This window comes from Oncorhynchus kisutch, linkage group LG22 (genome assembly GCF_002021735.2).
Source record: "Oncorhynchus kisutch isolate 150728-3 linkage group LG22, Okis_V2, whole genome shotgun sequence".
NCBI classification, from domain to species: Eukaryota; Metazoa; Chordata; class Actinopteri; order Salmoniformes; family Salmonidae; genus Oncorhynchus; species Oncorhynchus kisutch.
The window spans coordinates 7,841,925-7,857,395 of record NC_034195.2 but is presented as its reverse complement, the minus strand read 5'-3'; the positions used below and the strand labels follow the sequence as shown (position 1 = coordinate 7,857,395).

The window sequence follows — 15,471 nt, the reverse complement described above, 5'->3', positions numbered from 1 at the left end:
TTTTACCTCAACATAGTGTGAAATAGACATTAAACAAATGCCTAAATGTAAGCTAGTTTTGCTGGGGGGCAACGAGGCAGCTCAGTCTTCAGAGCCTCGGCAATATTTTTGCCGGAATCATTGTAGTTTATACTCCTTTCAATAGAGTAAGTCTTTCCATTAAAAACCCTCATCTTTCAGGTCCACATACATTTCATGTGGTGCTTCCAATCATGTTCTTTCATCAAACTTAAGAAATCAGCTTTCTGAGGATCGTTGTAGGGCTGTTTTACATACACATACAGTACAAGTCAAAAGTTTGCACACACCTACTCATTCAAGGGCTTTCTATATTTGTACTATTTTCTACAATGCAGAATAATAGTGAAGACATCAAAACTATGAAATAACACATGGAACCATGCAGGAAACAAAAAAAAGAGTTAAACAAATCAAAATATAGATGTTATATTTTATATCCTTCAAAGTAGCCACCCTTTGCCTTGATGACAGCTTTGCACACTTCACATTCTCTCAGCCAGCTTCATGAGGTATGCTTTTCCAACAGTCTTGAAGGAGTTCCCACATAGGCTGAGCACTTGTTAGCTGCTTTTCCTTCACTCCGCAGTCCAAATCATCTCAATTTGGTTGAGGTCAGGTGTTTGTGGAGGCCAGGTCATCTGATGCGGCACTCCATCACTCTCCTTGGTCAGATATCCCTTACACAGCCTGGAGGTGTGTTTTGGGTCATTATCCTGTTGAAAAACAAATGATAGTCCCACTAAGCACAAACCAGATGGTATGGCATATCGCTGCAGAACGCAGTGGTTACGTCTGCTATGAATTCTAATTAAAATCACTGACAGTGTCAAAGCACCCCCACACCACCTCCTCCATGCTCCATGGTGGGACCCACACATGTGGAGGTCATCCATTCACCTACTCTGCGTCTCAAAGACACAGCGGTTGGAACCAAAGGACCAAAGGACATTTCCACCGGTCTAATGTCCATCGCTCGTGCTTCTTGGCCCAAGCGAGTCTCTTCTTCTTGGTGTCTTTTAGTAGTGGTTTTTTTGCAGCAATTCAACCATGAAGGCCTGATGATTCACACAGTCTACTCTAAACAGTTGACGTTGAAATGAGTCTGTTACACGAACTCTGAAGCATTTATTTGAGCTGCAATCTGAGGTGCAGTGAACTTATTCTCTGCAGCAGAGGTAACTCTGGGTCTTCCTTTCCTGTGGCGGTCCTCATGAGTCAGTTTCATCATAACGCTTGATGGTCTTTGTCGAATCTCAAATATAAAATATATTTTGATTTTTTTAACACTTTTTTGGTTACTACATGATTCCATGTGTTATTTAATAGTTGATGTCTTCACTATTTTTCTACAAATGTAGAAAATAGTAAAAATGAAGAAAATCCCTTGAATGAGTAGGTGTGTCAACTTTTGACTGGTACTGTGTGTGTGTGTGTGTGTAAAGGGAACACTAAAATAACACATCCTAGATCTGAATGAATGAAATATTCTTATTAAATACTTTTGTCTTTACATAGTTGAATGTGCTGACAACAAAATCACACAAAAATGATCAATGGAATTCAAATTTATCAACCCATGGAGGTCTGGATTTGGAGTCACACTCAAAACTAAAGTGGAAAACCACACTACAGGCTGATCCAGCGTTGATGTAATGTCCTTAAAACAAGTCAAAATTAGGCTCAGTAGTGTGTGTGGCCTCCACGTGCCTGTATGACCTCCCTACAACGCCTGGGCATGCTCCTGATGCTCCTGGACAGTCTGTGGTGCAACGTGGCGTTGGTGGATGGAGCGAGACATGATGTCCCAGATGTGCTCAATTGGATTCAGGTCTGGGGAACGGGCGGGCCAGTCCATAGCATCAATGCCTTCCTCTTGCAGGAACTGCTGACACACTCCAGCCACATGAGGTCTAGCATTGTCTTACATTAGGAGGAACCCAGGGCCAACCGCACCAGTATATGGTCTCACAAGGGGTCTGAGGATCTCATCTCGGTACCTAATGGCAGTCAGGCTACCTCTGACGAGCACATGGAGTGCTGTGCGGCCCCCCCAAAGAAATGCCACCCCACACCATGACTGACCCACCGCCAAACCGGTCATGCTGGAGGATGTTGCAGGCAGCAGAACGTTCTCCACGGCGTCTCCAGACTGTCACGGCTGTCACATGTGCTCAGTGTGAACCTGCTTTCATCTGTGAAGAGCACAGGGCGCCAGTGGCAAGTTTGCCAATCTTGGTGTTCTCTGGCAAATGCCAAACGTCCTGCACGGTGTTGGGCTGTAAGCACAACCCCCACTTGTGGATGTCGGGCCCTCATACAACCCTCATGGAGTCTGTTTCTGACCGTTTGAGCAGACACATGCACATTTGTGCCCTGCTGGAGGTCATTTTGCAGGGCTCTGGCAGTGCTCCTCCTTGCACAAAGGCAGAGGTAGCGGTCCTGCTGCTGAGTTGTTGCCCTCCTACGGCCTCCTCCACATCTCCTGATGTACTGGCCTGTCTCCTGGTAGTGCCTTCATGCGCTGGACACTACGCTGACAGACACAGCAAACCTTCTTGCCACAGCTCGCATTGATGTGCCATCCTGGATGAGCTGCACTACCTGAGCACTACCTGAGTCTACAACTGTGGGTTGTATCCATCTCATGCTACCACTAGAGTGAAAGCACAGCCAGCATTCAAAAGTGACCAAAACATCATCCAGGAAGCATAGGAACTGAGAAGTGGTCTGTGGTCACAAACTGCAGAACCACCCCTTTATTGGGGGTGTCTTGCTAATTGCCTATAAATTCCACCTGTTGTCTATTCCATTTGCACAACAGCATGTGAAATTTATTGTCAATCAGTGTTGCTTCCTAAGTGGACAGTTTGATTTCACAGAAGTGTGCTTGACTTGGAGTTACATTGTGTTGTTTAAGTGTTCCCTTTATTTTTTTGAGAAGTATATATATATATATATATATATATATATATTATTTTTTTTAAATTGTATTTATTTAAATTTCAGTTTTTAATATCATTATAAATCGGCAGACACACTCCATGGCCGAAAGTGTGTGAACACCTGCTTGTCAAACGTCTCATTCCAAAATTATGGGCATTATTAATATGGAGTTGGTCCTCCCTTTGCTGCTATAAACAGCCTTTATTCTTCTGGGAAGGCTTTCCACTAGATGTTGGAACATTACTGCAGGGACTTCTCTTCAGCCATAAGATCATTAGTGAGGTCAGCAGTGATGTATTTGTTTTTTTATTAGGATCCCCACTAGCTGTTGCAAAAGCAGCAGCTACGCTTCCTAGGGTGATTAGGCCTGGGTCGCAGTCGGCGTTCCAATTCATCCCACAGGTGTTGGATGGGGTTGAGGTCAAGGCTCTGTGCAGGCAAGTCAAGTTCCTCCACACCCATCTCGACAAACCATTTCTGTATGGACCTCGCTTTGTGCACAGGGGATTGTCAATGTCATGCTGAAACAGGAAAACCTTCCCCAAACTGTTGCCACAAAGTAGGAAGCGCAGAAACGACTAATATGTAATTGTATGCTGTAGCGTTAAGATTTCCCGTCACTGGAACTAAGGGGCCTAGCATGAACCATGAAACACAGCCTGAGACCAGTATTCCTCCACCAAAACTTTACAGATGGCACTACGCATTCGGGCGGGTAGCGTTCTCCTAGCATCCGCCAAACCCAGATTTGTCCGTCGGACTACCAGATGGTGAAGGGTGCTTCATCACTCCAGAGAATGCCTTTCCACTGCTCCAGAATACAATGGCGACGAGCTTTACACCACTCCAGCTGACGCTTGGCATGGCGCATGGTGATCTTAGGCCTGTGTGCGGCTGCTTGGCCACGGAAACCCATTTCATGAAGCAGTTTGGAACTCGGTAGTGAATGTAACAACCGGGGACAGACGAATTTTACACGCTATGCGCTTCTGCACTCGACAGTCCCGTTCTGTGAGCTTCTGTGGCCTACCACTGTGGCTGAGCCATTGTTGCTCCCAGATATTTCCACTTCCCAATAACAGTACAGTGGACCGGGGCAGCTCTAGCAGGGCAGAAATTTGATGAACTGATTTGTTGAAAAGGTGCCATCCTATGGTGCCACGTTGAAAGTCATGGAGCTCTTCAGTAAGTCCATTCTACTGTCAATGTTTGTCTATGGAGATTGCATGGCTGTGTGCACGATTTTATACACGTTTCAGCAACGTGTGTGGCTGAAATAGCCAAAACCACTAATTTCAAGGGGCGTCCACGTACTTTTGTATAAATAGTGTATATCTGTGAATATTTCCACTCTAAAATTGGATCCAAAAATCCCTAACAAATTGTAGAACTTCATATACAAATATTCAAAGCATTTCATGAAAAAATGTACAACATGAATTACAATATAATGTAATATATACTGGCAGTCCCCAACTAACCCCACAGACCGGCTATCCAAAGTCGAACCAATTTTGCCACAGTTGCACACAGGCTGGCTGAAGCTAATTGGCTAAAGAAGTTGGCTAGCTTGCTAGCCAGCCTAGGCTAGTTCCAGACAAGACCAGGTTAGATTGTTATAAATGATCTAGAACAGTGAGTGACTAACTGTGTACTGTTTTGGCAGAGTGAATGTACAAATTCTTCCCACACAAGAGACACCCACATCAAAGCACGCCACCAAGACCCATTCTCAGTCGCATTTCCTAATGAGAAAGATTGAAACTGAGGCTAAATAAGTTAGACACCCTATAAAAAGAGAACACTTAAGTCATGTGTGTAATTCTAACACTGAAATGGGTGAAGGCCATTATAAAAGCCACTGTGCATACCATTCTGCATTTCTTATTTAAAATTATAGTTTAACCTATGTAATAAACTGCAGTATATTTTTAATGGCATTTAAAAGAGGGTCTAAATGAACTGATCCTACTTAAAACATAAAATGAGTAAATTATCAATTTGACAGGCTATCAATTATTCCTCAGAGTAGGGGGAAAGAGGTACTGGGGCGGTACTAAATTTAAGGAGAGGGGTACTGTTCACTTTGTAATGCATAAAAACAATTAAATAATTAGATCAGGATCAGACAGTAGGGAGTAAATTAATAAACAAGTGTCTGTACTTGTCTAGGTCTTTAGACGTGAAGGAACTGGAAGATTTGAACTCCACTTAAGTATTTGCGTGTGATGGGGAGGTTACAGCCTGTGGATAATACCACCGGTATAAAAAAGGGAGGGGCGACAGTAGGTAAGTAAGTAGGGATAGAGCCCCAGAAAGTCCAGGCTGCTGTTCTGGTCTCTCCAGCTGCTACTTACATCCCCAGAGCTGGGGCTGGGCAGGGGGAGAGAGTGGTGGGGGTGGACATGGAAGGGGAAGCTCCCCCCCGTGTTGGGCCGCTCGGGGACCAGGGAAGCAGTGAGACAGCTGGAGGGGGAGATCGGGGTGTGGCTGCCCAGTTCCGGAACACTGCTGTATTTGGGTGGGCGACCTGGGTGAAATGAGACAGACGGAAAAAAAAAAAAAAAATGGAGGTGGGAGGGAAACAAACAAACAAACAAACCGTCTGTCCAACATACCTTTGACAGGCGGTCCTCGTTGGCTAGCGTGAAAAAGGGGATGTGTTGAGTTGAGGGTGGAGGAGGAGAAGCACAGAGCGGAGTTAGTGCACTAAGAGACAGAAGCTACATGCAAGTGGGGTTCAAAAGAAAAAGCAGAGCAAATTTGTTGGCAGGGTGGAGGGAAGCTGACAGCTGAAGGGAGTGAGACATCTCTCCCTATTCACTAGGAGTGAGACATCTCTCCCTATTCACTAGGAGTGAGACATCTCTCCCTATTCACTAGGATGTCTACAAATCAACCTCAAAAAGGGACAGTTCAAAGTGAATCACAGTTTGTCAGATGCTTTCATACAGCAAAACATGGTGTGTAAGTGTATTTGGATGGTGCCCATCTTTCCCATTCATTTGAGGGTTGAGGCCTACCGATTTCCTAGTGCTCGGATCAACAAATTGACTCCGCTCTAGTTGATGCGTGGAAACATCTGACACTGTTACACTTTGAGATGAACTATTATCCCTCTAACCAAAACCTTTCATTTTTCACAAATGACAATTGGAAAAACTCAAGAAATGTCTACAGTTAGGGATAAAGAAAAGGCAGTCAAAACGAAGTCTTCAAGGTCAGAATATCTCTTAGTAATTGTCCCTGCATGGGATTCAGGCCAGCAAGCAAAGAGGTGTCAGCAGAAAAGTTGTGTGTAAAAACCATTCAGAGCATTTCGTACCATTTACATCAAGTAGATTAAAACATACATGCATCAAATATAGGCTCAGTAATGTATATATCCCCTGGGCATTGGAACAGGTATATGTGCAGGTGTTTACAGACTCCAGTGTTGACAGCTTGTTGAGTGGATACTGACCTCGCTTTCTGGTTCCCTGGTGGAGTGGAGTGTTTAGGTAGGTCACTGCACTCTTCTTCCTCTGCACGGCGTCGAAAGGAATACATATGTGGGAGAACAAATCCAGCTTTGATTTGACTGCAAAGTCCATGTTGCTCTACTCAAAAAGGACACCTGTTTTCTTTTCATATGCTACACAGGGCTAGATTCTAACTCTGAGTCCATGCATTCAGATATTCACCTGAATTCAGATATTCACCTGAATTCAGATATTCACATGCAAGGAAAACGGTGCGTATTATGGTCGCATTTTAAAAAGTATGTGCACTGGCATTCAACCTAATAAGAAACACATTTTGTACAGGGTCGGGTAGTAATGGATTACATGTAATAGAGATTACGTTATCCGATTACAGATATGAAGTTTGGAGTTTCTGTATCCCAATTTGCCTATGCTAAAAATACAGATATTTCTGCACATGTGCAGGATATTGTTTTTTACGTAGCCAAGTGCCTACGTAGCTGCTGTGCCGAGTGCTCCGCTACCTCTCTCCCCTGCTTGGGTTCCTTTGTCTGGTCACTAGTGTAACCTGCAAACTTCATGCTATATACAAAACTGTTTGAACTACTGCAGTCCATTCCTCAATTAGCATAAGAACGATTATGTTTTTTCTATTTACATGTTTTACCCAAAAAACATTAAATCGACATGTTCGTACAAAATGTGTTGTCAGTGTTGCAAATACTGCACCCCCCCCCGAATGGTGCAGCACTCTAAGGCACTGCATCACAGAGCTAAAGGCGTCACTACAGACCCTGGTTCGATCCCGGGATGTATCACAACCGGCCGTGATTGGGAGTCATATAGGGCTGCGCACAATTGGCCCAGCGTCATCCGGGTTAGGGGAGGGTTTGGTCGGGGTAGGCGGTCATTGTAAAATAAGAATTTGTTCTTAACTGACTTGCCTAGTTAAATGAAGGTTAAATGAATACAAATAAAATCATAAGCACAACACAAACAGGCAGTCTAGCGACTTAATGTTCTTCTTAGCTGCCGACTTACATGCAGATATTTCCTCTCGCCACAATATCAACATATGGCATAACTATGGCACTGGGCCATTCAAAAACAAACTTGCCCATTCAGACTCTTTACCGGTCTGGACAAACGCTCGGCTGCCTAGAACATTCGGCTGCCCAGAGGTGGAACGCAGCAAGACACAGACACGCAGTCTAATTAGCGATTCAATGTTATTTTTTTAATCATCACTGCCAATATTGCCTAAATTGCGCAGGAGACAGACAGGCAGTCAAGTGAGGCAGACAGGCAGTCAAGTGGCGTTCTTTTCTCAGGAACTACAATATGGCAGCAACTATAAAGATTAGCCTACATCACACAAAACGCTGACTGTTTTGCTCGAAAGTCTAGGGACTGTGTCCTGCTGTGCAACTGCAATATCAGTTACAACAGACAGACAGGTTATAGCCTTGATAATATATACGTTTTACAATGTTCGTTCAAATCGCCGCAGGGTTTTTATTTCAGCTGTTCAGAAATATGAGGCAGAGACATAGGCTACATCATCATGGTTCAGAAGGTGAGTAAATAGCGAAACTCGAAGGGAGGCGGAGTGCGAGCAGCAGCTTCAAATGTGTGTGTAAAACAACAGTAAAATAACAATGTGATCCTGATATTTAGCATTAAGAAAGAAGTCTCTGGAGGGGCCGGCGGGGGCATGGGCGAAATCTCTGTACCCGTAGCCACGGCTTATGAAGAAACTAATCAGCTTGGATTACTTAAAAAAAATAATAATAATAATTTAAAAAATAAAAACGTCATTGGATTAGTTACATTCTTAAAAAGAGCTGATTTGTCAGCATTGCTGTCATTTAGCACATATTCAAAACTTCTCACATGCTCTCAAAGATTCTATTGTTGTTCTGCTGATCGCCCATTAAGGTGGATGGCTTCTTTTGTATTCTTTTAAGGTGAGCGAATAGGCCTTTTCATTCAATTTATTACTGATATCAAATTACATGGCTTAGCCTCCTATCAGTAACCTAAATATTGGGATATATCATTGAGAGTTAGCAATCTAGCTACTACTACCCTGGTGGTGAATTAGCCCGGGCTATTTGACATTAGTGCCCCATGTAGACAAATTAATCTCTATTGAACAAAAAAAACGAAATTCTGGAACCCCATCTTGACAGTCAAATAAACAACAAAAATCCCAACAATCACACCAAAAGAAATCTGGAATCATGCCTTTCTGCTTGGACATTTTAGATTAAACAACTAATTTCTTAAATCATACCATCTTAGTCTAGTACACTTCTTAATGAAGCATGTTGAATGACTTTAAAAGATGATTTGGCTATACATTTAGTCTATTGCGTGACCCTGCCACAAATTTTTGGTGCAACCCAATCATGGGCTGAAAACTTTAGTATGGAGCCATGTGACAATGCTCTCACACATGAAGAACATGTGAATGATAGGACCTTCATAATCACACATCGCAATTTGGAAATACACATTTTAGGCTACTAAATAAAATAATGCTATAGTAGGTGCCTGTTTTTAAAACATCTGGGTGTTATAAGTGAAAGTAATCAGATTACTTTATTCATTTAGAGTTATTTTGTTAGTAATCCGACCAATATTGATTGTGTATCAGTTGTTGTAGTAATGTGTGGTTACACTATACATATATATATATTTTTTTTAATGTGATAAGTAGAAGAACAGCCATACCTCGGGCTCAAACACAGCTCCACTGTACACCGGGTTCGCCGTTGTTCTTCGCTTACGCTCTTGCCTTCTGCTTTGAATTTCTATAAACAAAGAGCAGCATCTTAATACAAGCATTGCAGTGTAAACTTCTAGGGAATGTAGGTGAATGTAGCAACTGGAATTTTATTCACTTACCTTCCATATGGTCATGGGTGACAAGTCCAAGGGCAACCATGAAGGCAAGTTTCTGGGGGAAACAATGAAAGGGTATTAGGACAACCCCCCACAAAAATGGTGCCCTGTGTGAGGAGAATTCCTAAAAAATATATTTAAAACACACACCCTTGACTTTTTCACGTTACATCCTTAGTAAAATGGATTATTATTTCCTCTCTCAATCTACACACAATACCCCAAAATGTCAAAGTGAAAACATTTTTTTTAAATTTCTTGCCAATTTATAAACATAAACTGAAATACCTTATTTACATAAGTATTTAGACCCTTTGCTATGAGATTCAAAATTGAGCTCAGGTGCATCCTGTTGCCATTGAGCATCCTTGAGATGTTTATACAACTTGATAGGAGTTCACCTGTGGCAAATTCACCTGTGGTAAGTCCACCTTTCTATATGAGGTCCCACAGCTGACAGTGCATGTCAGAGCAAAAACTAAGCAATGAGGTCGAAGGAATTGTCTGTAGAGCTCTGAGACAGGATTGTGCCGAGCACAGATCTGGAAAAGGGTACCAAAAAAATCTGCAGCATTGAAAGTCACCAAGAACACAGTGGCCTCCATCATTCTGAGATTGAAGAAGTTTGGAACCACCAATAATCTTCCTAGAGCTGGCCAACCAGACAAACTGAGAAATCAGGGGAGAAGGGCATTGGTCAGGGAGGTGTAAAAAAAAAAAAAACGATTTTCTGGTCTGATGAAACCAAGATTGAACGTCTGAAGGAAACCTTAAACCATCCCTACAGTGAAGCATGGTAGTGGCAGCATCAGTGGGGATGTTTTGCAGGGACAGAGAGATTCTTGATGAAAACCTGATCCAGGGCGCTCAGTACCTCAGACTGTCCAACAGGACAATAACCCTAAGCACACAGCCAAGACAAGGCACGTGTGGCTTCAGGACAAGTCTCTGAATATCCTTGAGTGGCCCAGCCAGAGCCCAGACTTGAACATCTCTGGAGAAACCTGGAAATGCCTGTGCAGCAACACTCCCCATCCAACCTGACAGAGCTTGAGAGGATATGCAGAGAAGAAATGGAAGAAACTCCCCAAATACAGGTGTGCCAAGCTTGAAGCATCATACCCAAGAAGACTTGAGGTTATAATTGCTTTTTTCTTCATATCCAAGACTCAAGGTTGTATTCGCTGCTTCAACAAAGTACTGAGTTAAGGGTCTGAATACTTATTTAAATGTGATATTTCATTTTTTTTATTTATTATAATAATTAGCAAAAATGTCTAAAAAAACTGTTTTTGCCTTGTCATAAGGTTGTAAACTCAAAATGTGGAAAAAGTCAAGTGGTCTGAATACTTTCCGAAGGCATTGTATAGCGTGCAATTATCTGTAAGGTCCCTCAGTTGAGTAGTGAACTTCAAACACAGATCCAACCACAAAGACCAATGCCTCGCAAAAGGCACCTATTGGTAGATTGTTAAAAATGGAATAGGCCTATCCCTTTTGAGCATGGTGAAGTAATTAATTACACGTGGATAGTGACTTGATGTATCAATACACCCAGTCACTACAAAGATACAGGCGTTCTTCCTAACTCCGTTGCCGGAGAGGAAGGAAACCGCTCAGGGATTTCACCATGAGGCCAATGGTGACTTTAAAACCGTTAAAGTTGAATGGCTGTGATAGAACACTGAGGATGGATCAACAACATTGTAGTTACACCACAATACTAACATAACTGACAGAGTGAAAAGGAGGAGGCCTGTACAGAATACAAATATTCCAAAGCATGCATCCTGTTTGCAATAAGGTACTAAAAGTAAAACTGATAAAAATGTGGCAAAGAAATTAATACTTTGTATACAGGACATGAAGTTATGTTTGGGGCAAATTGAACACAACATCACTGAATACTACTCTTCATATTTTCAAGCATGGAAGTGGCTGCATCATGTTATGGGTATGCTTGTCATCGGAAATTAATAGGGAGTTATTTTTATATTAAAAGGAAACGGAATCGAGCTAAGCAAAGGAAAAAAATCGTGGAGGAAAAACTGATTCAGTCTGCTTTCCAACACAGAGAAATATTCCCCTTTGACCAGGTCAATTACCTAAAACACAAGGCCAAATATACACTGGAGTTGCTTACCAAGACGACATTGTATGTTCCTAAGTGGCCTAGTTTCAGTTGACTTGAAAATGGCTGTATAGCAATGATCAACAACCAAATTGACAGAGCTTGAAGAATTTGTAAATAATAATATTGTACAATCCAGGTGTGCAAAGCTCTTAGAATTACCAAAGCTCTTAGAATTACCAAAGCTCTTAGAATTACCCAAAAATACTCAACTGTAATCCCTGCCAAAGATGATTCTAACATGTATTGACTCAAGGAATACTTTTCTAATCAAGATGTGTTTCATTTTTCATATATTTTTACCTCCTGTGCTTTACCTTGTGTATTTTGGCTAGATCTTTGACAGAAAAAAAATGTACAAATCCATTTTAATCCCAGTTTGTAACAACAAAATGTGGAAAAAGTCAAGGGGTGTGAATACTTTCTGAAGGCACTATCTATAATTTACTTGATATGTTTATACTGTATCTTTGGCAGAGCCTGCCTCATTACAGAATGTTATCTGTGAAGGATTGTCTAAAACTGAGGTTCTATCAGTAGGCTGATACTCCCCAAAATGTAAAAGTATGCATTTGTTATGCTGGTTTGATCCCAAGTTTACAATGAAGCATTAGTGCCAACTCCAGTGTACCTGAGGATTGTCCTCTCTCTTCGGTCTGGGTGCTGGAGACAGAGGAGGGGTGCTGCTTGCCAACATTTTCTGCTCCAATCCCCTGTGAGCTTTAACAGCCTGGAAACATGTGAGAGGAAAACAAAGCTCTCAAATCACAAACCAGCAAAGTAAGAGTTAAGTGTAGAATGAATTCAATTCTGAAAAGGAGACAAGTCGCTTTCCTCATCCCCTAACCATGGTACTGACCTTGGTGTCTGAGGAGAGGCTGCTGATCTGCAGTGTCTGCTTGGGGGTGGCGAGGCGTGCCGATGCCGGGGCCGTGATAACGATGCCTGTCACAGTGCCTGTGTGCTGGCCACTTTTGGCGCCAGCGGAAGCACATGGCTGGCCGTTGACAATGCGCACCTGGTGGATGGGCCCGGCGCTGGAGGTCAGCGAGGAGGAGCTCAACTTGGTGGTCAGCATCACCGGGCCCCGCTGGAGCAACTGGGGCGCCGCCATCATGGCCGGAGGGGGTGCTGGGGCGATTGGCACGTTGTTATTGGGCGTGACGGGCTTCGGACGGACCTGAGTCGGGAGGATAGGGGTCAAAGATTAGCCAATTAGTCAATAAGGCATTACTTGTCATTTTGGAGCTTAGGGGTCTTCATAAACGTGTGTAAAAGGGACTGACCAGGAACAGGTAATGCCAACGTGGTGCTGAGATATCACTGACTGTAGATGGAGGCATACTACAGTCGCCACTTGACTATGAACACTTAGGTAAGTCAGTTGTAAGTAAAAGTGACACCACAGATGTGAGCAGTCATTCATTTTTAAAAGGAACACAATCAAAACCAGCAAAAAAGACTGGTAACCTTTGTGGTTTTGCTAATGTTCCTTTTGCCTTTGCTGGTATTCCTTATCCATATAAGCAGAAATATTTTGCAGGAGTCGACATGGCCTGTTAGAGTCGCGTTGTTATTTCCTAGGAGTTCAATACACCATAGCCCACCACGTTTAACCCCCTGGTTGGATGGACTTACTGTGAGTCGCGCTGGACCGGAATGCCTAAAGCTTGACTAAGAATGAGCCCACTGTTGAGGGATGCTGAGCTCCCAGTGGCATTACACACCTTAATAACAGGGCATTAAATCAAACGTTCACACCCAGGGTTAAAAACAGGTTATGGGCAATTCCACGGTAAATGAGTGATACAGAGACTCAGATTTTTCATCAGGTGGATGAATTATCTTGGCAAAGGAGAAATGATCACCAACAGGGATGTAAACAAATGTATGCACAACATTTGAGAGAAATAAACTTTGTGCGTATAGAACATTTATGGGATCTTTTATTTCAGCTCACGAAACATGAGACCAACACTTAACATGTTGCATTTATATTTTTTGTTCAGTGTAGTTTTAAAGAGCACAACCTCCTCTTTAATATGACACCACATTCATGCCTATAGGAATAACATTAATTTCATCTTCCATTGTGTAAAGACTCTCACTATCAAAACGCTAAACAAACAACATAAAACTTGAGTATTCAAATTGTAGTAAATTTGACTACGTTACTCACTCAAAATGTACCAAGTACAAAATATTATACGTAGAAATAGTATTTACTAATAAATATTTAAAATGATCAAAAAATGTGACGAGAGGACAATTCAGAATGCATTTCAAAATCCAAATAAAGTAGGCTATTTGACTGCCAATGACTTCTGTAACAATGTAAATAACTATATCAAAATGTAGATAACCGCTCTCAATAAGATTTAGTACCGATCAGGCCTGACACCAAATGCAGAAATAGAAGCTTACTTTGACAACAATTCAGTTAATCTTCATCTAATACTTGTTGCATTAAGAGGAAAAAATCTAAACGCACACACACAAAGTAGGCCATTGTATTGACAAAGATTCTTAGTACTGTAACAATGTAAAAATGCAAACAACTATTCAGAGTATTTCAAAATGTAGATTACCTCTCTCAGTAAGATTTAGTACAGACTAGGTCTGACAAAAAGTTGAAATAGTAGCCTACTTTGACAACTCCTCAGTAAATTATATGTGGCGACAGACAGGTTGATGTTTAAAACACCAGATGTAGGAGAGAAAAAAACCCGTTAAAAAAAAAAAAAAACCTGACTCATACCACTTTTAAAAACAACTCCAAAACCCCTTTCACAGTCACTTTAGGACCAAGCTGTGTAGCTCAATGGTGAACAATGGTGGGACTTGGGGCAGGCGCACTCCATGGAAACATAGGCTCCCTTCTTGGGTATGCTCTCCCTCTGCTTGCTTCCTCCTCTTGCTCTTCCTCTGCATCTCTCCATGTTCCTCTCCCGCCACTCATCAACTATTGTTTATATAGGATGTTGAAAGAAAAAGATTACAAAGATGACTCTGCAATTTTGCCAAACACGTTTAGAATATTACCTCATCTACTTCGATGGGCATAGTTAGATGTTTGTCTTTGTGGGGAGGGACTGAGACGATCAAGTGACGACATTATGAGCAAAGCACAATGTCGCCTTCAACTCGTTTTCTTGCCTGACAGACTAACTACAGAGTTTGCCAGTGTTGGCTGATTAGTTACGAAGCTGGGACAGTTTCCAAATTAATTGAATAGGTAGAAACATGACAAAACAAGCAAGTTTTTCGCTGGCAATGTAAACAAATATCAAATGAGCTCAACTGCACGGGCATCTACCCTAAAGCGACAGCTAGGCTGTCAAATAATAGGAAAACGAGGCAATGTATATCCTATGAACATCTGTACCTAGCAAACTTGACAAACCCGGACCTAAATCCAACAGATAAACACAAATGACTTTCATCTCCATTTTGGTGGCTAGTTAGTTGGTTGTCTATATAACTAGCTAGTGAAAGTGACAGCTGAGTTTGGCGCTTCGCAAACGCAGACCAAATTTACCGCCACATACAACTTTTCTTGTCTGACAAACTAGCTAGCTATTGGTCCGTTTCCATATGAATTAAATTGGTAGAAATAAGACAAAACAGCCAACTAGTTACCTGACTATATTAGAGGTCAACCGATTAAGATTTTTCAACACCGATACCGATTACTGGAGGACCAAAAAAAAGCAGATACTGAGTAATTGGCCAATTTATATATTTATATTTGTAATAATGACAATTACAACAATACTGAATGAACACTTATTATAACTTAATATATTACATAAATAAAATCAATTTAGTCTCAAATAAATAATGAAACATGTTCAATTTGGTTTAAATAATGCAAAGACACAGTGTTCGAGAAGAAAGTAAAAGTGCAATATGTGCCATGTAAAAAAGATAACATTTAAGTTTCTTGCTCAGAACATGACAACATATGAAAGCTGGTGGTTCTTTCTAACATGAATATTACATCAA

The 15,471-nt window shown here is 41.8% G+C and overlaps 1 protein-coding gene across 3 annotated transcripts in view; it reads right to left on the bottom strand.

Moving 5' to 3' along the window:
* The window catches only part of phf21ab (PHD finger protein 21Ab), a 73,651-nt gene that overhangs the window by 11,408 nt on the left and 46,772 nt on the right, over positions 1 to 15,471 (bottom strand). For all 3 annotated transcript variants that reach the window (XM_020455763.2, XM_020455762.2, XM_020455761.2), the window contains 6 exons: positions 12,326 to 12,646; positions 12,098 to 12,196; positions 9,339 to 9,390; positions 9,165 to 9,244; positions 6,428 to 6,488; positions 5,322 to 5,494 (listed from right to left, as the gene is read on the bottom strand). In XM_020455763.2, the coding sequence (XP_020311352.1) occupies positions 5,322 to 5,494; positions 6,428 to 6,488; positions 9,165 to 9,244; positions 9,339 to 9,390; positions 12,098 to 12,196; positions 12,326 to 12,646 (786 nt within the window). The remainder of the gene's footprint in view (positions 1 to 5,321; positions 5,495 to 6,427; positions 6,489 to 9,164; positions 9,245 to 9,338; positions 9,391 to 12,097; positions 12,197 to 12,325; positions 12,647 to 15,471) is intronic.